At 38.1% G+C, this 23836-nt stretch overlaps 1 protein-coding gene across 3 annotated transcripts in view; it reads right to left on the minus strand.

The window, feature by feature from the left end:
* The window catches only part of pum3 (pumilio RNA-binding family member 3), a 53195-nt gene that overhangs the window by 8397 nt on the left and 20962 nt on the right, over positions 1-23836 (minus strand). For all 3 annotated transcript variants that reach the window (XM_059969970.1, XM_059969971.1, XM_059969969.1), the window contains 10 exons: positions 21400-21493; positions 20569-20635; positions 19731-19905; positions 16011-16114; positions 11303-11381; positions 5844-5942; positions 3393-3446; positions 2635-2715; positions 1439-1581; positions 278-500 (listed from right to left, as the gene is read on the minus strand). In XM_059969970.1, coding sequence (XP_059825953.1) covers positions 278-500; positions 1439-1581; positions 2635-2715; positions 3393-3446; positions 5844-5942; positions 11303-11381; positions 16011-16114; positions 19731-19905; positions 20569-20635; positions 21400-21493 — 1119 coding nt within the window. The remainder of the gene's footprint in view (positions 1-277; positions 501-1438; positions 1582-2634; positions 2716-3392; positions 3447-5843; positions 5943-11302; positions 11382-16010; positions 16115-19730; positions 19906-20568; positions 20636-21399; positions 21494-23836) is intronic.

Consider the following 23836-nt stretch of genomic DNA (forward strand, 5'->3'; position numbering starts at 1 on the left):
AAGTTAAAAGACTAATAGGAGAACAAATGTGAAATATACACAAGGATAGAAATCAATTATCTCCCTCTAGCACTGAAAAACAAATGTATTTTTGGATAAAATATGCTTTATAAGATTTAAAAACACTTATTTTTAAGTGTACTGGTTGATCTTGGAAATGCAGCACAACTTTTTGTGGTCAAACTAAAATCAGTGCAACCCTAATGATTCTAGATGTTGTATGCCTGGTTCCACAAACCCTGAAGCTAGAAACAAAGATGGTGTCTTTGAACATTACCTCGCCATTGTTGCCTCCGGGCTTAAAAGGTTCTGCAGCGATGTTAGCTATAGCGTTCATGGAAGGCTGCAGATCACCAATGGCGCAGCCAAGAATGTCTACCACAATAACACTTGTGGCTTTATTCATCACCATTTCACGTGCATTCTCCTGCAAATACTGCAGCAAATGTGGTGAGATGGCTTCTAGCAGCTCACGATGACGAATGCTTGTATCTTTCTTACTAGTATAATACAAAAAGACAATTTTGTTACATAAGATATCAGAGACATCAAACAGATGCTTTCAGAATATTTAACCAATTAAAGCAGATACTTCTTCCATTTTTCATTTACAGTATTGAATATCAGATTATCCAAGCATTCTTTGACCTCCTTTCATCACACTCAAATGTGATATGTGCAGGCAGTTATACAGACCAACTGATCCATGATAAACTTGGCCCAAATCTTCAACTGTTTAATTTTGTCTCAAGATTAAGACTGGCTCTGGATTTCTAGCATCTGCAGAATCTCTTCATACTTTATTTTTATCCACAAACTACAAACTCAGAATAAAGGATCATTTACTTGTGACAAACTTCTTCACCAAAAAGATGCTAGCTCTTTGGAATTCTTTACCTATATCTAAGCAGCCAACTGACATACTGTGAATCCTTAACTTTATGGTATTTAAACCAAGAGCCCAAAGTGTAGGAGGAATTCTGTTAGCATGGTTTGACAACAAGCTGAAGGTTGTTCCATCAAGAGAGGTTATTCAGTTTGGTTCTGTAAGTGTGTGCACTGTAGAAGAATGTGGAGTGACCTTATTCAAATATACAAGATCCTAAGGGATAGGTGTTCAGATGTTTTCAGTAGTGAGAGCCATAAAATAGAGGGCATAGCTGCAAATTAAGAGGCCAGATCACTAAATACATGCCAGGTGGAAATATATTAACCTTGGAAAGATCGAGGAATCCAGCTTACGGGTAATAAGCAGATAAGAGGAGTTAAGGCCATTATTGATGAGAAATTATCACACTGACTTATGGGGAAGGCTTGATGAGCCTGGTGGCCCGCTCTTACTTTCTGGTGTTCTTATATCCTCACTAAAATCAACAGATCAAAAAGTTTCCCTCAACACAATGGATGCTATCATTTGAACAAGTAAAAAAATTCTGACCTGTGAACGTTGCCATCACCTTGTTGTAGAAGCTTAATAATTTCTGGCACATTATGTGCAGGGTCCCTTGGGCTTAGTAGGTAGAGCAACACCTTCTTGCCATATTTATTGTTGATTAAATTTGGCAAGGAACTGATAATCTCCTGTAAATCAACATTTTTAAGATATCAAATGGCACTGAATAATTAACTGTGCAAGCATTACATTGAAAGAGTGCAATCTAAAATAAGTCATTACTAAACTGCTCAGTTATTGCAGTCTTCCGATTTAATATTTCCTTAGATTTCACTGCTTTACTCCTGAATGCAACATATTTCATTAGGGCTTGGGTTCACTGATAACAGCTCTCAAAATGCTCCAAAAACATGAAATTATGTCTTAAAAACACAGATCAGGGACACATAACAAATGGGGAAAAACTTTTTTTGTGAAATCAGCAGCTAATTAATTTAGCAGTCTTTTGCAACATACAAAACCAGAGCTGGAAGGATTGGGTACATATAACAACCAGATCCCTCGTTTCCAATTATAGATAGATATCATGGAAAACAAAACCTTTCAATTCAGTTTGATGTCTGCATACATTTTCCAGACATATTAGGCACACCAATAAATGAGATTTTTTTTGATATATATGAAATGAGATTTTGGTTAAAGTAAACAGGAAGGGCCTAGTTTCTTTAGGAGCAGAATCAAAAATCAGGATGGAGTATAAAGGGTGGAAGGATTAGAGGGGAGACTGGGAAACTTTTATTCACCCAGAATATGATTGGGGACTGGAACTTGTGGTATAAAGGGATAATATAGAGGCAGAAGTCTTTATCATGCAGGTCTACAGACAAAGTGCTTGAAGGTGGAAACAGGTTGGTACCAAATACAAATATGATAGGCTAATTTGCATTGTTTTGTGTGTAAATATTCTTTTACCTATGTACATTAATTTTCAAAGATATTGTATCAATTTATTTGGCTGCAAATGTTGAAGTCAACCCCCTATCAATCAAACATTTGAAACGGAAACAAACTAGTAGTTAAAGGTACTCATTATAAATTCAACCAATGGGAGGGATTATTTGAAGGTCTGATTACCACAAGGAAACTCACATGAATACACAGACTTCTTCCTCTACAAAGGAGATGCATTCACAATAAGCATTTGTCTTTCTTTTCTCATTAAGAAAAATTCAATCACTTACTGACAGAATTATCTGTTTCACAAGTTTTGTATCATCTATACAGTCAAATGCTGCTGTGAGAACCAAATGAGAAAATTCACCCTGCAAATCAATTTAAAAAGGCATGGTCAGTCAGTTTTCCACAAGTGACTAACATATTATATTCCTCCAAACCACTTTATCTTCATTTACAAAAAAAAAATGATTGGATTTAAGCCAATAATATAAAGAAAATCTCAACAAGCATCAATTGATTCTCTACTATTTGCTAAACTAACAGGAGTAATTCTATTCAGCCTCCAAAAAATATTAGTGATTAAAAATAAGGTCTAAATTTGCTACAAGTACAGTAACAAAATAAGAAACAGAGGGAAGCATGGAAATTTGGTGATTTTCTTCACCAATAAAGTAAAAAAAACTTAAAATTCTGATTTAGGATTTGTAATATTCAGTCTTTCAAATCTTCAATAGCAAGGGTTTAAATTTGTCACATATTGACAACTACTGGCAAGAATCATGCTTAACTGAGTCAAAAACAGGCAAGTAAACCTTCCAATTCACTGCCACAAACAAATCTAATCAATCATTTAATATTTCACCTCACAAACTGTTAACTACTGATAGGGAAATTTAAAAAAAATTCGAATAATAGTTTCAATATTTTAAAAGACCAGTTCTTATTTTTCTCCACTTCATCCCAGCATTTCATTAAAAATTATCTTGATAAATTTCAAAAGATATCTTGAATTTCTAGCATATAGAATAGATTTGCATCTTACAGTAGCAATCTTCTCGATGTACGTCTTCATTGTTTTCACAATAACTTTCCTATCCTGGAAAGAAATTAAGCAATAAGTTTTAAAGAATTGTTAATCAACTTTATCAGAGTAATCAATGTAATTAATTAGTTTTTCCTCCTAATTAGTTTCTCCTTTCAGGAATTTAAACAAATTAACGTTATTCCAACTGGATTCCATTCCCCCTTATTTAACTTCCTCCCTTCTTCTGAATTTACTGGAACGTGAACGGCATTGCCTTCTTTTGACTTGTGGTGATCAATTATCAAGCTACACTAAAATGTTATTATACATTTCATGCAAAGTTCATACTGGGCATTTCTATATAAGCAGATTCACAGATATGACAATCCTTTGAATGCAATTGATCTACTTTAATTCACCGTTTAAGATACCAACCAAGATGACCCCTATATGCCCACTCTCACTTGATAACTCAACAGCAACTGGGAAGTGACCATGGAACATTAAAAACATGGAAAACCTACAGCACAATACAGACCCTTCGGCCCACAAAGTTGTGGCGAACCTTAGAAATTCCTAGGCTTACCCATAGCCCTCTAATTTTTCTAAGCTCCGTGTACTTATCCAAAAGTCTCTTAAAAGACCCTATCATATCCGCCTCCACCACCGTTGCCAGCAGCCCATTCCACACACTCACCACTCTCTGAGTAAAAAACTAAACCTGACATCTCCACTGTATCTACTTCCCAGCACCTTAAACCTATGTCCTCTTGTGGCAACCATTTCAGCCCTGGGAAAAAGTCTTGACTATCCACATGATCAATGCCTCTCATCATCTTATACACCTCTATCAGGTCACCTCTCATCCTCCATCACTCCAAGGAGAAAAGGCTGAGTTCACTCAACCTGTTTTCATAAGGCATGCTCCCCAATCCAGGCAACATCCTTGTAAATTTCCTCTGCACCCTTTCTATGGTTTCCTGTAGTGAGGCAACCAGAGCTGAGCACAGTACTCCAAGTGGGGTCTGACCAGGGTCCTATATAGCTGCAACATTACCTCTCGGCTCCTAAATTCAATTCCACAACTGATGAAGGCCAATACACCATATGCCTTCTTAACCACAGAGTCAACATGCACTGCTGCTTTGAACATCCTATGGACTCGGAGCCCAAGATCCCTCTGATCCTCCACACTGCCAAGAGTCTTAGCATTAATATTATATTCTGCCATCATATTTGACCTACCCAAAATGAACCACGTCACACTTATCTAGGTTGAACTCCATCTGCCACTTCTCAGCCAAGTTTTGCATCCTATCAATGTCCCGCTGTAACCTCTGAAAGCCTTTCACACTATCCACAACACCTCCAACCTTTGTGTCATCAACAAACTTACTAACCCATCCCTCTACTTCCTCATCCAGATCATTTATAAAAATCACGAAGAGCAAGGGTCCCAGAACAGATCCCTGAGGCACTCCACTAGTGACCGACCTCCATGCAGAATATGACCCGCCTAGAACCACTCTTTACCTTCTGTGGGCAAGCCAGTTCTCAATCAACAAAGCAATGTCCCCTTGGATCCCTTGCCTCCTTACTTTCTCAATAAGCCTTGCATGGGGTACCTTATCAAATGCCTTGCTGGAATCCATATACACTACATCTACTGCTCTACCTTCATCAATGTTTTTAAGTCACATCCTCAAAAAATTCAGTCAGACTCGTAAGACAGGACCTGCCCTTGACAAAGCCATGCTGACTATTCCTAATCATATTATACCTCTCCAAATGTTCATAAATCCTGCCTCTCAGGATCTACTCCATCAACTTACCAACCACTGAGGTAAGACTCAACTGGTCTATCTCTACTCCCTTTCTTGAATAAAGGAACAACATTCGCAACCCTCCAATCCTCTGGAACCTCTCCCGCCCCTATTGATGATGCAAAGGTCATCGCCAGAGGCTCAGTAATCTGTCTCATTGGAATGTACTATGCAGAACTTCACACAAATATTCCCTGAATATTTGCCACATTTCTTTCATATTACTGGCTTAAATAAAAGGGGGCAACTGAGTCTTCAGAAGAGCCCTCAAAATTTCTTTAGATGATTACAGAATTACATACTGCAAATGACAGCACATTATTCTTCCCCATACAAGAAACTTTAAACTAGAAATATGTAGTCCAGAGTATATAAATAAATTTAAATTGAAGTAAACTAGAAGGCAAACTGATACAATCTCTTATACATTCAAACACTATTTGGACAATCCACTGTTTTTTTTTCTTGGATGTAACTAGATTATTCTATAGCAGGGGTTCCCAACCTGGAGTCCATGGACACCTTGCTTAATGATATTGGCCAAGGGCAAAAAAAGGGTCGGGAACTCCTGTTATATAGAATAATTCACTGACTTCTAAACACACAACAGGGCCAAAAGCAGTAACTGCCAGAAATTTCTGCTTACCTTGGGTGTTCCATGCCATAAACAATGCATGGCTACTCTGCTCCCATCATGCGTATGTGCCATGTAGATGACTGCTTCTCTCATCGATTCAATCATTTCCTACATTCAGAAAATATATTATTTTCAAATTTATAAAATAGTGACTATTTTATAATTATTAATACTTCAGATATCATTATGCAACACACTGAACAAACAAGATGTGGGTTTAAACAAAATCTGAGAATAGCTAGAATGGAGTTCCCAAAGTATTTCAAGATTCAGATTGTTTAATGTCATTTCCAGTACACTAGTGTAAAGGAGAGTGAAATAGTTGTTATGCTGCATCCAATGCAGTACAAAAAAACACTAAGATAAAGAACACAATAATAATAAAACACAAATATAAATGCATGATAGTTTACATATATAGATTGATTGTATGTCTGTGAAGTAACGTTAGGCACACAAGTGTCTGTACATAATGTGACTCTCATGGGAAATGATAAAGTAGATTTGGTGAAGTGTGTGAAGGACTGAGTTAGGGAATGGACGTGTTGATCAGCTTTACTGCTTGGGGAAAGTAACTGTTTTTGAGTCTGGAAGTCCTGATGTGGATGCTGTGCATCCCCCTCCCTGATGTTACCGGTCCTTTTCTGTATATACAGTCGGCCCTCCTTATCCGCGAGTTCCACATGCACAAATTCAACCAACTGCGAATTGAGAACACCTGGAAGTGCTCTTCCAGCACTTGTTGTTCGAGCATGTACAGACTTATTTTTCTTGTCATTATTCCCTAAACAATGCAGTATAACAACTATTTTACAAAGCATTTACATTGTATTAGGTATTATAAGTAATCTAGAGGTAATTTAAAGTATACCGGAGGATGTGCGTAGGTTACCGTGGATCGGGATTGCAAAAAATTAGTTCTCTTATTATGTAAGTCAGAACAGGTATATCCGGTATTATTTAGCGTCAGTTAGTCAAATGTTTATCTTAGTATATATTTTATCTTTCTATCCATATAAAACACTTAAGAACGTATGTTTCAACGCTGAGCTCGGGCTGAGTTCGATCCAGTGACAGATCGCTCCTGAGCATGCTCTCCATCCATGCCGGGTTGATGTTGAGGACCAAAAACCCAAAACCCAATAATTAAACCACTGCATTGCTTAGTAATAATCGTAGCTTTCATCGGGGCAGGGCCTTTCTCACTTTATCTTTTAAAATTGTTCCGATCGTTGACCGACTGTAGCATAATGCTTTTCCAATGACCGATGGCATTTCACCTCTTTCTGATAGCTTTATTATTTCCACTTTATTGTCAATCATGATTGTGATTATTTTTGTGAACAGAAACACTGCGGATTCAGAGCACCGCTGCCGGGTCCTAAGGTCCACCACATTGAGATAGGTTGAATAAGGGACTTGAGCATGTGCATTTTTTGGTATCCGCAAGGAGTCCCGGAATCAATCCCTCACGGATAAGCAGGGCTGACCAACCTTGATGACAAGCAGGCTGGTGCTGATGATCCATTGTACGACACAGAAAACAAAAATGATTTTAAAATTTAGCAAAAGTCAATATAGTTCAGTAAATATGGAGTTAAAGTTGCAAGTGAAAAGCAATTAACTCAAAATCAGCCAATCCATCACAGTATTCTCCACCAATGTGACGAAGACACAGGACAATTATCCAGAATGATGGCAAAAACAATCAATAATATTCACTTTCGATTCTGGCAGGAAGGAGTTGTTCTGGAACTCATTATCACCTTGATTTAAACATGGACCAAGGAATCAAATTTCAGAAGGTAAGATTAAACTAACTGCTGTTGATAGCAAGGGAGCATTTGACTAGATGTAACATTAAGAAAGCCTGACTAAACCTGCCATTAGGAATCAAAAGGAAGTCCTTCCAGTGACTGTGGTACATTAAGCAAAAAGTAGTTATATTCTGGTTGCTGGAAGTCATTCAGTGCAGGCCAGGAGATTCAGACAAAGAAGCTGTTGGCACCTAATAGGCAGCAAGAACAGACCAACATTCACATAACAGCCAACATACCAATTTTACTGGTAACTGGCAAGTGCTGGGCAATACAACCACAAAATTTCCAATCACTTTCTTTGACATTTAACAGCATAATTGTTACAAATCCCTCACCAGCATCCACTGACCTGCCATAATGTTCTAGTCACTAACAAGGAGTTGAGAGAGTCTAATTGACAAGGACCACAACTCCAATAACACACGAGCAGCCCAGTACCGACCAGATGAGGGCACTTACTGTGGTAACACTGTTTCAACCTGTGAGGTTGAAACAGTGTGGTTTTAAGATCCCATTCCTAAGCATACTATTAGCTAATGTCCAGGTAATCAAGAACAAAGTTGATGAACTATGGGCAAGATTGACCTACCAAAGAACTGGGGGACTTCAGTCTGAGTTTCCATTCATGACCAACAAACCTGAAGTGTGCCAGGAGCAACCTGCAATTGTCACCATTCATTCGGTGTCTTATCTGGATACATAATGGCTTGGTATGACAAATACTCTGCATGACTGCAAGATACTGGAGAGATATGGGTACAGCTCAGCCCATCAAAGAAATCAGCCTCCCATCTATGGAGTCTGTGGTTCTTCTCACTGCCACAGTAAAGCAGACAGCATAATCAAAGACCCTCCCCTCCTTGGACATTCTCTCTTCTCCAGTCTTCCACTGGGCAGAGATACAAAAGCTTGAAAATATGTGCCACCAGGCTCAAGGACAGCTTCTACCCAACTGTAATAAGATTATTAAATGGTTCCCTAGTACGATAAGACAGTCTCTTGACCTCACAATCTACCTTATAATCTTGCACTTTATTGTTTACCTGTATTGCACTTCCTCTGCTGTTATACTTTATTCCACATTGTTATTGTTTTAGGTTGTTCTCCCTCAATGTTTTGATCTGTATGAACAGTGTGCAGGCAAGTTCTTCCACTGTATCTCTATATATGTGACAGTAACAAACCAAAGCAAAACCAAACCATTTGATTTGCACCCCACCCAAGATTTTATACTCTATCACTGGCACAGCATAAATGTTTTGGGTATCACTGACAGGATTAATTGAAAATCTCCAAGTATATTGTGGCTTAGCAGCTGACACTCACCCTAATTAGGAAGGACAAACTTGTATCTGTACAGTGCCCTTCATATCCCTACCTGTATGTCCCCGGGCCTTTTCTTTCTTTATAAGTAACCCTTTAAGTACAGTCATAATAGAACGACTCTCAATTTCAGACTCACTCCTTAGTACAAAGGCCTAAGCCAGCCCTTCTCAACCTCCCCCCCCCCCCACCCCCTAGAGGAACCCTTGAAATAATTTTCAGGTCTCAGGGAAGCCCAGTATAGAAATCAGTATATCCATAGCTCATGGTACGTTAGCATGATCAGTAAGTTGTAGATATAATAATCCAAAAATAATTGCCAATGCTCTTTTGAGTAGAGAATGTATTTTCAGGCAACGTTTTTGCAGGTGGGGGGAGAACAAGTAGTTAAGCTTAGCTTACCTTTCTTGAAATTAATCTTTTTCTTTCCCTTTCATAAACTTTAAAAACTCATAAATTCCTGTTAAATAACAGGCTTAAGCCAAAATGTGATTTAATTTTTCTAAAGGTAAGCTTGGTAGACTTAATTTAAATAAAGGTTGTAAATTGATTTTTAATTAATGTTATTTTCAGCATGAATATTTATTGACAATGTTGAATAGCAAAGCTACTAAAAACCATAAGCCAAAGCAATATGAATAAAAATATAGCCCAAGACATAATTTTATACAACTTTGAATAAACATTTTCTTACTAAGTGACATCATCATTTGTAACACAGATAAAGGACAAGGAAATAGGACAACTTGGATCACCAGTCCCTGTAAAACCCAGTGATAAGTAACTTTCATTGTAAAAACAGACTTTTTAGTGCCTGTTGTTGCACTAGTGCAGTGAAATGACTCAGAAGTTTGTAATTCTTCATCATTAACCTTATCAGAATCGTCCATAGGCCTAGTCTAGAATCCTCCTCTTCAAAAATCGCCACATTGGACCGTCTTTGGAATGAAAATTTCTCTCAAACTTTCTACTATACTAGTAGAGTTTGTTCACTTCCAAGTCAGTCGACTGTGTGCAAAGGGAAGTTGGGGGAGGTAAGTCAGGAGGGAGAGGCTGATGTCATAGCCTAAGTTGGGCAAGTCCATTCAATGTTTGGAAAATGTCCATTCAATGCTCCCTTCTGTGCATTACAGTGCTCACCAATGATCAAACACGAGGAAATCTGCAGATACTGGAAATGCAAACAACACACACACATATTGCCTTCTCCATCTCACTTCAAAAACTGAGAATGGACTCAACGAAATAAACACGGTCCTACTGCCCACAGCCATACTCAGCAATTTAACAAGATTGCTAACAGGTCACAACCCACCACTGCGCGAAGTTCAATAAATTATATATATATTTTTAAAATCACAGTCTCTGGTGGAACACTGGTTGAGAAACCCTGGCCTAAACTGACACTCCAGTGCTGTACTGTGTGTACAGCTCTGTGGATCAACATTCCTTAAAATAAAACCAGATTTTATGGATATTCCTATTTATGGCAGCTTATTCCACCCAAACCGGCACCTATATTTGTTACAATGGTTATAATAACTGTTACTCTCTAATGGCTGTAATACACTTTGGGATATTAAGAAAAGGAAAAAGGCACGTCAAATAAACACGCCTTTTTCAAGAATGTCTCCAAAACTGGATATTTCTGCCCAGAACAATATGCTGACTTAAGTATATCATTGATCCTTCATGGGTCACTGGATCAGAATAATGGGATTCCTTGATTTAACAGTGTCATGTCCTCTCATACAGACTGCAGATGTTTAAGAATGCAGCTCAACAGCACCTCCTCTGGCACCTTTAGGGACAGCCACTAATAACCTGGCCAACATGTCCATCAAAGTCATAAAAAGACAACCATAACTACATCAGTGAACCCTACTTAATGAACAGTTAGCAGTTAAATTATAGAAAGTCTGAGTCAGTAATCCATTTTATCTGTTTAATATAGCAAGTTGCGTTACTTGATAACAAGACAATGCAATTTATTCACAAGTTCAATTAAATGTTTCTCCCAAGTTATATGTTTAACTTATTAGAGCTCTGGGATTTGACAGAACAATGATGGAACAGGCTATGTCACCGGTCACTGAGAATAACAGAGATGGCTTCAAGGTTATTAAAACTTAACAATCTCAGTCTAAATTATTTAGATATAAGTAAAACCAAAGATTCATACAAGCACTTAATAATAAAAAGCATGGAAATAGATCTGCCAAGTAGTACTTTAACAAGGTTAGGAATCATTTCCCATATTACATACAAATTACAAGTAATCTTACAAAAATTACGACTGTAGATGATTTTGCAATATTCGCTTACCGTTCTCATTTTGTCGGGGCAGTATGTGAAGAAATCCAAAAATGCTTTGTGTACCAGTGTGTGCTTTATTACTGCTTCTCTAGAGATGACAAAAATAGAATGATGAGGTTAAAGCACACTCACACTATTAAGTTGGGCAATCAGGTAGGTGCAATTACCACAGTGAAAGAACTTATGAAGATTGAAGATTGACTAAAAACAGTAAATCAATAAACACGTTTAAAGGATAAAACTGTTAAATTATCACTGCAAATGGTGAAGGGGTGAGTGATGGTGAGGGAGTTTGGGGGATGAGCCGAGATGGTGTGCTACAGGAGGTCCAATACCTGTACAGCTGGCCCAGGCAGAGATGTTCTGAGGCTCGTTCAACTGGCCTGGGTGTGGGGTGGGAACGCTATGGACACTGAAAGAAGTCAAGGCCCGGGCAGAGGTAATTCAGTGCCCATACAACTGGGCTGGGAGAGAGGATGGATTGTTCTGGGTGCCGAAAAAGTTGGGGCCCAGACAGAGGAGATTTGATACCTGCATAACCGGTCCAGGAACGAGATGGATTGCTCTGGACTCCGAAAGGAGAAGTCAGGGCCAAGGCAGAGGAGATTTGGAGCTTCTACTGCTGGACCAGGTGTGGGGTTGGATTGCTCTGGGTGCCGAGCTGAGTTGAAGAGCTTGAGAGTGGCTTTGGGCTGGGCGACCGAATCTGGGCCTGGAGTGAGTCGCTGGGTAGCATGGACTAGGCCCGGAGCCTTTCAGAGTAGCTGGGTCCTAGTGCAAGGTACCATACACAGTTCAGACAATTTAAATGCTGGCCCAGATCTGAGGCAAGAGCTAATTTCGCTTGCTCTCCACAGTCTTTACTCCTCTCTCCAAGATGCAGAGCCTTTCGCTTTTGGGTCAATTTAAATGCCATCCAAGATAGACCGAAAACCTGTCAGGACGAGAGCCGATTTCATTCACTCTCTGTCATGGCCAATCCCATAGCGTTGAGGCTGTGAAGCCTGCCCCAGCTGTAGTGCTCTGTGCCTTCTCTGGGGTTTGGATCTTGAGGACTCAATTTTGGTTTGGAATGCTGTTGTTCACTTCAATTGTTTGCATGATTTTTATGTATTTTTTCTTTCTCATGCACACTGACTGTCGGTCTTTTAATTTTTAAAATTGGGTTCTTTTGGGTTTCCTGCTTTGTGGCTACCTGGGAGCAAGCAAATCTAAGTGTTGTATAAGTTATATTCATTGACAATAAATGTACTTGAATCTTATTCTGCTTTAAGCTTGCATAGCAAAGTTATAAATAATTTGTGTGTATGATATGTTTAAAATAATGGGAGTCAATAAAATGGCAAGGAACCATTAGTCAGAATCAAGCAGAAAAGGAGCAATGTAACCAAAGATATTGATGGAAAGCTAATATAAAAGAAACTACTTAATATATTTAGAGATGTGTGGTGCGGAGTATATTGACTGGTTGCATCAGGACCTGGTACGGAAACACCAATGCCGTCAAATGGAAAAGCCTACAACAAGTAGTGGATATAACCCAGTCCAACACGGGTAAAGCCCTCCCCACCATTGAGCACATTGACACAGAGCACTGGCACAGGAAAGCAGCATCCATCATCAAAGACCCCCATCATCCAGGCCATGCTCTCCTCTCACTGCTACCATCAGAAAAGTGGTACAGGAACAGTTATTACCCCCAACCCATCAGGCTCTGAACCAGTTGGATAACTTCACTTGCCACATCACCGAACTGTTCCTACAACCTATGGACTCACTTCCAAGGACTCATCTCATGTTCTCAATATTATTGTTTTTTAAGTTTATTTTGTTTTTTTCTGTATTTACAGTTTGCCCTGTTGGGTGCAGTCTTTGATTCTTTTGTGTTCTCTGTACTTACTGTGATTGCCCACAAGAAAATGAATCTCAGGGTTATATATGGTGACATATATGTACTTTGATAATAAAATTATGTTAAACTTTGCAGAGCGGTTTAACAATACTGTTCCAGAATGAGGTTGATCCAGGTTGAGGGTTGGATCAGGAATTCACCTCTAATTAAACTCAAAACACAGAGGACATGAGCAGCACTAGGGAGAGTTCAAGTGGAATATCGATGCAGATATAAAGAAGGTAAGACAGCAGCTATACCATACTTTATTAGGAGTTTGAAGAGATTTGGCATGTCAACAAATACACTCAAAAACTTCTATAGTTGTACCGTGGAGAGCATTCTGACAGGCTGCATCACTGTCTGGTATGGAGGGGCTACAGCACAGGACCAAAAGAAGCTGCAGAAGGATGGAGCTGCACTGAAGTCTAGAGAAGTCAATCCACTGAGTCACACAGGGACACAAAATAAGGCATGATACCACCTCTTTTCTCAGTCAAAAGTGTAATGATGCCCAGTCATAAAAACAAAAAAACCCTTTCTTTTGTATGCCTGTAGGTAATTTCACAGCTCAAAAACAGGATTTTATAATAGGCTTCACTTTTATCATTGAAAGCCTAATCTGTACGTTATCTTATGGGTATTGAACAAACTTACCTAAGTTTAGTTGGATGGCAAGGCATGTAAGTGAACTATATTTTGTATACAACACAGTTTGTAGGCAATAAAGTTCTGCATGAGCCAGTTTGTGATATCAGTATTGACTCTAATACAGTTTATTTTGGGAGGGCAACGAAGCAAAGCATTATATAATAAATGAAAGGAGACTCCCCTGTAATGAAGTATAATAACTTGGAATACATGTGGTTTGATTCATGAAGGAAGTCAAGTAGATAACGGGCTATGAAGGCAAACAGGACACTTTTCAGGGTCAAACAAAGAAATTAATTATCCATTTCTTTAGCACGACCCTCTGGGCCCAGCCAAAACTGTATAAGTAATTGGGACAAAATAGGAATGTTCTGCATTCAGTTGTGCTGACTGCAATGTAAAACAAATACAGCGAAGCTAGAGGATTTAGAAGTAATGAGGATTTCATCAGGATTGAGAAGTTTAATTATTGACAAGGCCTATTTTCCTGGAGTATTTATCTATGAAATGGGGCAGCTTGGGGGTGATTTAAATGCATAAATAATTCTGAAAAGCTGATAAAATGGGCAAACATAGCAAGGACATTTACTTAGTGAAGATAAACTGGAGAAACAGATTCAGAAAAATTAATGAAAAGAATGGATGAGATTGGAATTTTGTTACCCTGACTGGGTGGGAAAGGAATGCTGAATCTCAATGTCTCAAGGCATAGCTGAATAGAAACCTTGAACACAACTAAGATATCTAGATGATAATTTCACTTGCTCAAGGAATTGGAACGTAGAATTAACCTCAATACCTCTTTTTGGCCGGTATGATAGAAATGTCTAAATAGCTTCCTTCTGTGTCATAATTTTCTGATTAAATTTGATTATGATAAAAATTATGATTAATTTTGAAAGTGTCTTCAAGTTGATAGATTATGTGAAATTATAGACCACATTAGCAAAGTGATGGGTAGAGATATGATAATGCTAGACAGCAACTTCTTCGAGCTGATCTGCAGAAATAGCTTAATTTCTACCTTCAAAGCCTCTCTTTTCCCTTTTCAAGGTGGATAGAGTTCTGTCAAAGTCTCTGAACTAGAGCTACACTCAAACTTTGGTTCTTTGTGGTGATGGGACCCACTCACAGGGCTCAACATCCAGCCGTTTTACTATATCCCAAGAATGCGACCTAGAAGACAAGTGTGCCTTCGAGGTTCCGAGGCTTTATGGTCCTGATGACGAGCCAGTTCTATGCCGGTGCTGCCGACTGAAGCATTACGGAAGAAAACGCAATTATCAGGAACAGCGGATCAGTTGTCAGAGAGTTCTGTACTTGGTCAACCTCTCTCTCTCTCTCTCACTGGTGGGGGAAGAGTTTGTTGCCAATTCTCAAGTCAGAGAACTCTGAAAAGTAAACGACTCGGCAAGCTTTACACCATAAATCAGCAAGTGTTTTTTGTCTGTCTTGTTTATTAGGGAGAGAGCGTGATCCTGTGTTATATTGAATTGTTGGGTGAACGATTAGTTTTTGTTGTACACCAAGAGATGTTCTTTCTTGGGGGCTTTGCAATTGCTTGCTTGATGGGTGGTGGGTGCTGATGTTTTTTTGCTGAAATAAATGGGGGGGGGAAGGTTGTTACTCTGCCACTGCTCGTGCATGGGAGGGGGAGAGGGGGCATTGAGGTTCTAATGTTTTTACTGTCACTCATTCTTTGAGGCACTCTTCTGTTTTTGTGGATGTCTGCGAAGAACAAGAATTTCAGATTGTGTATTGGATACCTTCTCTGATATTAAATGGAACTATTGAAAAAAGATGGAACAAGGCTGGCTGGCCAGATTTTTTTTGAAAGCTCCTGACATAATTCTTTATGAGTTCAATAGAGCATGAAATTGAACTCTAAAAATAAATGAGGGCATAGCATTCAGAAGAGCAAAATGCTATAGAAGAGATATGATACTCTGGGTTTGCCTTTCCCTTCACCTTCACGTCCAATGAACACTATGAGCTGGACTTCTTATAAAAAACTTTCATACCAGTCAATGGGTTGAAGTCAGCAAATACCAGAAAATTCATTCACATCCTTGAAAAGAGAAAACATTATTTTGCAAAATAATGCAGAATGGTCACTGATTTCAATGGAATTTAAATTAATATGGTAACTTATGAAATTATTAATAATCATCTTACTTCTGTGCCAGAGGTGTGAGGATCTTTTTCATTTCTTCCATTATTCCTTCTCGCTTGTCAGGATTAGACTCAAGAACTTTATCCAATGTTGAACAAAATGATGACTAACAGACAAAAATGTTAACAATCTATTAAAATAAAACTGACTAAAATCTTTTAGAAATTCGTTTCAGAACAAGGCATCTTAACTAAATATACAGGGAAATACAGCCCAAGCTATATAATATAAATTCATTAGTAGTGGTGTCAACATATTTTTCTGCAATAGTTGAAATTTCCTTCCACAATTTTACAGGTAGACATTTCTTAATTACTATGAAAATTGCTTAAACCAATTTAGTGCATTAATGTTTTACATTTGTTCATATTCATATGAGCAGTAATCTGAATGCCAGGATGAATAAAATCCTGTAATTTAGCAGGAATAATGTACACAAGCCTACATCTGAATAAATTTGTAAGGGGAATAAAAAATAAATATTAATTCATACTTATGCTGATACTTCCAACATTAATGTTGAGGAAATTACATTTACTGCAAAAGTAACCAGAGAACGAAATATTTAAAAACTCATAAACAAGAGAAAATCTGCAGATACTGAAAATTCCAGCAACATACACAAAATGCTGGAGGAACTCAGCAGGCCAGGCTGCATCTATGGAAAAAAAACACGGTTGATGTTTCAGACCAAAATGTCAACTGTGTTCACTTAAAAACTCATTACCTAAACATCTAGAGAATAAGCTGCATCATTGAGAAAGTGGTTAAAATATCCATCCTTAACCACAATTTACAGCATGCAAAAGCCATTCCGTATCTATGTACAAAAAATTAATAATTGTACTAGTTAAATTTATTACAATCACTAATCTAAACTGGAATAAAGCAGAACATAATGCCTGCAAACTGCTGTCCAATACACCAAACCTGTAAGATCCTAGTGTTCACTGCTGCATGCTGCAATATTGATTGTTCAGAATCAGAATCAGTTTTATTATCACTGACATAGACTGTGGAATTTGTTGCTCTGCAGGAGCAGTACAGTCTAATACACAGTATTACAATAAATTACATATAGTGCAAACAGAGAGCAAAATAGTGAGGCAGTGTTTTAGGGACCATTAAAAAATCTCCGATGGTATCTGGAATTCCAGTTAACAAGGTCAACTAGACATGGCTGTCCATTATCACCTGCCCTATTTGTATTGGCGATAGAACAATTAGCTGAATTAATTAGAACTGATTCAGATATTATGGGCTTTAGAGTTAACCGGGAGGAATATAAGGTAAATCTATTTGCTAATGATGTTCTGATTTATCTAACAAACCCATTGCATTTGTTGCATAAATTATCTTTTAGATTGGAAGAATATGGAAAAATATCAGGGTATAAAGTAAACTGGGATAAAAGTGAAATCTTACCCCTTACTAAAGGAGATTATAGTCAATGTCAATTAGTAACTCAATTTAGATGGCCGATAAACTGTATAAAATATCTAGGTATAAGAGTTGATAATGACATAAAGAATTTATATAAATTAAATTATTTGCCATTATTGAAAAAAAATTCAAGAAGATCTTGATAAATGGATGATGTTACCAATAACATTAGTAGGCAGAGTTAATGCTGTAAAAATGAATATATTTCCTAGATTACAGTATTTATTTCAAACATTACCAATACAACTACCGCAGAAGTTTTTTCACGAGCTGAATAAATGTGTGAGGAAGTTTCTTTGGAAAGGTAAGATGTCAAGAATATCGTTGGAAAAATTGACATGTAAATTTGACCTAGGAGGGTTACAACTCCCAAATTTTAAGAATTATTATAAAGCAAATCAACTTAGATTTATTGCATCCTTTTTTGATGAAAATAAACCGGCATGGATTAGAATAGATAAGATAGGAGAAAATATACCAAAAGATTTTATATATTAATGGGAATCCAGATGGATACGGGAAAAGAAAGGATCTCTTATATTAAAACATTTGATTGATTTATGGAATAAGATAAATGTTGATGATGAGATAAAGAAATCTTTATTAGCAAAGAGACCCCTAATTCAAAATAGACTCATTCCTTTTACAATGGATAACCAACTTTTATATAACTGGTTTCAAAAAGGGATTAGATATATAGGTGACTGTTTTGAAGGAGGTAAATTGATGTCGTTTGATCAACTAAAGAATAAATATCAAATAACACTCTTTTCTGTTATTTCCAATTAAGGGCTTATTTAAGAGATAAACTGGGTCAAACAATGTTAATGCCGAAGCCTAATGAAATAGAAATTTTAATTCAAAAAGGAAAAATTAAAAAATTTACTTCTTGTATGTACAATTTGATTCAAAAACAGACAATTAAACAAGGAATTCATTAGTCAAGACAAAAATGGGAAACTGATTTGAATATTAAAATTGATGAAATAAGGGTCAAGACTATGCCTTGACAGTATGACAAATACAATAAATGTCCCACTTAGATTAGTACAATACAATTTTTTTACATCAATGATATATTAGACTACAAAAAATAAATAGATTAAACCCAAATTTATCTGATCAATGTTTTCAATGTAATCAAGAAATTGGTACTTTTTTTACATTCTACTTGGTCTTGTTTTAAAATTCAACCTTTTTGGATAAATTTAAGAGTTTTATTGGAACAAATCATTGGAATACAACTTCCAATGTGTGTATCAGTCACTTGACAAACCATACATGATGAACCTTTCATACTATTTTTCTGAAGAAGTAATCAAAAATCAGATGAGGGTAGGGTAGTGAGTGTTGTTGATTTGAACTTTAACAAAGCATTCAACAAGGACCTACATAGTAAGCAGCCTGGAAGGTTAGGTCACATGGAATCCAGGGAGAGCTAGTTAACTGGATTCAAAATGGACTTAGGGGAAGGAAGCAGAGGGTGGTGACCCTTGTTAGTCCATTGCAAATACAAATGATATAAACGTGAATGCACATTACCTGATACGTAACTTTGCAGGTGACACAAAAAAAGATGTAATTGATAATGAAGAATGTATTTGCAGATTACATGGGGATAACTTGATCACTTGGGGAAGTGAGTCGAGGATGGCAAATGGATATAGCTAAGTGTGAGACAATTCATTTTGGAAAAATCAACCAGCGTAGAGCTTATACTATGAATGGTTGGGCACTAGTGAATGTAATGGAACAGAGGGACTTGGGAATACAAAAATGGGACTTCAGACAGTTCGTTAAAAATGGCACAGATAGACAGGGTAGTAAAATAGGTACTTAGCATGCTAACAGGGCACTGACTATACTAGTTTGTATATAATGTTACAATAAGGTGAATAAGAACCTCTTTTCTCCAGGGAGTGCAAACTTAGGGGGCATACATTTAAGGCAAGAGGGTAAGTTTTAGAAGGGACTCAAAGGAGCAACTTTTTCACGCAGAGGATGGTGAGTAAATGGATTGAACTGCCAGAGAAAATGGTTGAGGTAGGTACAATATCATTTAAAAAGCACTTATGTAGGTACACAGAGGGGTGAGGGTTAGAGGATATGGGCCAAGAGCAGGAAACTGAGATAGATGGGTGGGTACTGGTAAGGGCATGGACTTACTGGTTGAGACGAAAGGCCTGTATCTGTGCTGTATTGCTCTGAGTTAGAATAACAGAGTGAGAATGGATTTTTAACTTTAAGGAGCAGCAAACAGCAAATGGGTTAAAATTTACCTTGCAAATCATGAATGTATTTCCATATAGCTCTTCAGTTAACATATTCCTTTGTTCTAATACTGCCTTGTCATTATACGCATATTCCACAACTGCTGATGCCTCCGAATGTCGCAGTAACCTTTTCACTTCACCTTTGAAACTTTTAATTACCTCAGCTACTTGTTTCTTAGTTCTATAAAAAGAAACCACAAATTACATCCAGGTTTTACTCAATAATTTGCATTGCCAACAGAAGATTTTCTTTCATAACTTCACATTTAGAATTTTCACCTATTACTCAAAATCAATTAATTTCGAAAAATTTATTTGTTAACAAATGAATCAAGATTTAGTTGACATTAATAGAGTGATTGACGTTTGTCTTAATCTGACAACACAAAATCTAAATGTTATTTGCTAAAGTAGATGCCATTTTAAAATTATCTTCTGATTTATAGTTTCTCTTATATCTGAACATAATGATCACTGAGCTGCACTTTTATGGTCTTCAGCACAAAGGGTCTAGGAGCTGGGATATCTATAAAGACTGGCTGTGCCTTTTGGCTGCTCAGGAATATACCATGTTGATGTGATAAAAAAAACAAAGGAACTGATTCAGGAATCACAGGTGCAAGCTCACTCCCGCTTGTCACATTTCAATACATTAGAAGCTTAATAACTTGAGATTACAGCTCTGACAAAGCTTCAGTGAGTAGTAGAGTTGGCCTTAAACCTGTGGGACAATTTACTATGATATTTTAGAACCAAAGAACACTGGAAATAAGCCCCAAATCTGCAGAAACAATTAACTCCAAAGTTTCTGCTAACGCCTCATGATTTCTAACACAATACTCACCCATACATTAGAATTTTTTTCACAATATGTCTGCCATACTTGGATTTACTCAAGGCAACCAGATGCTCTGAAAAGAAATTACAAGGTAGTATTAACTGAAATGAAAAATTATTTTGTATTCATTTACAGTATGAGCATTGCTTGGTAGGCCAGAATTTATTGCTCATTCTTAACAGCAAGCCTCATGTAGCGCCTCCTCGCTGGTGAAACATGGAAACTGAACTCCTCTTAGACTTAGGCTGAGCTACAAAGGACAGGGAGAAGATCTGCTCTCTGCATATGTAGCACGCCGACCCACTAGTGCATGGACACGTCCTGGTGCTCGTGAACCTGCTCTCCAGCCATGGGTAAATAGCTCCACTTCCTTGTAGACAGCCTTAGAAGAGACCAAGGCTACGGGAGTAAACCCAGACAGCAAATCAAGAGTGGAGGCCCTAAGGTGGCTGGACGTCACTGAACATCCTTCCGGCAGCTCCTACAACCAAGCTGGTGCCAAACGTATTGCTTCATAAGCTTTCTTTTGGACTACTCTGGTGAGGCTGAGAGGGGGATCTTGACAACTGAGCACTTAAGGATCTCCACACCATCTGCCCAGGCTTGATGATGATGACCATCACCCATTGTCTTTTGAGACATATGCATGCCAACTAACTGATGCCATACTTGATCAAATGATGCATTGTTGTCAAAAGCACTTTTACATCTCCATTAATTCAACTCTTGGATCCATATCTGAGACGAGACAAAGGTCTGGAACTAAGTGGTCCTGACAAAATCAAAACTGTCAGTGGTGCATCGATTATTGGTATAGAGCATACAGTTTTAAAATACCTTTCAATTCCTCAAAGGCCTCTTGCCTTTGTTCTTCATCACCAAACTGAAGATAACACTGGATTATTCGGGCAGAATCATGTGCAAATGCAATCTGCAGATGACAATAAAATAATTTGTTAAAAATAATCTGAGAGATTTATAGTAGATTCCTTTTTCATGTGAATTATTATGGATTCAATAAAACCAAAATAAAAATCCCAGTGTTTTACAAAAGCAAACCGCATTGCACTTTCAACCTCATTTTCTCTCAACATTATAGAACTGGCAACATGGTTCTGGAAATCACTTATGCAAATGGGTCCCCTGTGACAACACTACCATAGACAACAGTAAAATGTGTTAATTTGACTTCAAGGCCACAAATTCTAACTGCTATATGTAAAAACAGCCAAAGTTCAGTATTTAAATGGAATCTAAAATACCTGGTTCAGTGGATAAACCACAAACATTGAACACCAAACAGCAGTGTTCAGTTAGGTCTTTACATTATACAGTGCAAAACACCAAGACAGATCTTTCGATACCCTGAGATTGACTGTCATCTGTGCCCTCTCCATGCTGTAATTTTGAAGAGAATTATCTTGAGCGGTCAGCTCCAAGCTTATCAGAATAACATAAGGAATAAAGGGCAGTATAAAAATAAAAGAGCAGTATAACATAGCAAAGATGAGCGGGAAACCGGAGGACTGGGAAGCTTTTAAAGAGCAACAGAAGATACCAAAAAAGGCAATACTTCAAGAAAAAATGAGGTACAAAGGTAAACTAGCCAAGAATATAAAGGATAGTAAAAGCTTCTTTAGGTATGTGAATAGCAAAAAAATAGTTAAGACCAAAATTGGGCCATTGAAGACAGAAAACAGTGAACTTATTATGGAGAACAACGAAATGGAAGATGAGTTGAACAGGTACTTTGGATCTGTCTTCACTAGGGAAGACACAATCTCCCAGATGTAATAGTGGCCGAAGGAACTAGGGTAAAGGATGAACTAAAGGAAATTTATATTAGGCAAGAAACGGTGTTGGATAGACTGTTGAGTCTGAAGGCTGCTAAGTCCACGGGACCTGATGGTCTGCATCCCAGGGGACTGTAAAAAGGTGGCTCTAGAAATCGTGGACGCATTGGTAATCATTTTCCAATGTTCCATAGATTCAGGAACAGTTCCTGCTGATTGGAGGGTGGCTAATGTTGTCCCACTTTTCAAGAAAGAAGGGCGAGAGAAAACAGGGAATTATAGACCGGTTAGCCTGACATCAGTGGTGGGAAAGATGCTGGAGTCAATTATAAAAGAGGAAATTATGTCACATTTGGATAGCAGTAGAAAGATCAGTCCAAGTCAGCATGGATTTATGAAGGGAAAATCATGCTTGACTAATCTTCTGGGGGTTTTTTGAGGATGTAACTATGAAAATGGACAAGGGAGAGCCAGTGGATGTAGTGTACCTGGACTTCCAGAAAGCTTCTGATAAAGTCCCACATAGGAGATTAGTGGGCAAAATTAGGGCACATGGTATTGGGGGCAGAGTACTGACATGGATTGAAAATTGGCTGGCTGACAGGAAACAGAGTAGTAATTAACTGGTCCCTTGCGGAATGGCAGGCTATGACCAATGGGGTACCGCAAGGTTCGGTGCTGGTACCGCAGCTGTTTACAATATACATTAATGATTTAGATGAAGGGCTAAAAAGTAACATTAGCAAATTTTCTGATGACACAACGCTGGGTGGGAGTGTGAAATGTCAGGAGGATGTTATGAGAATGCAGGGTGACTTGGACAGGTTGGGTGAGTGGGCAAATGTATGGCAGATGCAGTTTAATGTGAATAAATGTGAGGTTATCCACTTTGGTGACGAGAACAGGAAGGCAGTTTACTATCTAAATGGAGAAGTTAGGAAAAGGGGAAGTACAACGAGGTCTAGGTGTTCTTGTACATCAGTCAATGAAAGCAAGCATGCAGGTACAGCAGGCAGTGAAGAAAGCTAATGGCATGCTGGCTTTTATAACAAGAGGAACTGAGTATAGGAGTAAAGAGGTCCTTCTGCAGCTGTACAGGGCCCTGGTGAGACTCCACCTGGAGTATTGTGTGCAGTTTTGGTCTCCAAATTTGAGGAAGGACAGTCTTGCTATTGAGGGAGTGCAGCGTAGGTTCACAAGGTTAATTCCCAGAATGGTGGGACTGTCATATGTTGAAAGCTTGGAGCGACTAGGCTTGTATACACTGGAATTTAGAAGGATGTGGGGGATCTGATTGAAACATATAAGATTATTAAGGGATTGGACACACTGGAGGCAAGAAGCATGTTCCCGCTGACAGGTGAGTCCAGAACTAGAGGCCACAGTTTAAGAATAAGGGGTAGGCCATTTAGAACAGAGGTGTGGAAAAACTTTTTCACCCAGAGAGTTGTGGATATGGGAATGCTCTGCCCCAGAAGGCA

This window comes from Hypanus sabinus, chromosome 5, assembly GCF_030144855.1.
Source record: "Hypanus sabinus isolate sHypSab1 chromosome 5, sHypSab1.hap1, whole genome shotgun sequence".
Taxonomy (NCBI): Eukaryota; Metazoa; Chordata; class Chondrichthyes; order Myliobatiformes; family Dasyatidae; genus Hypanus; species Hypanus sabinus.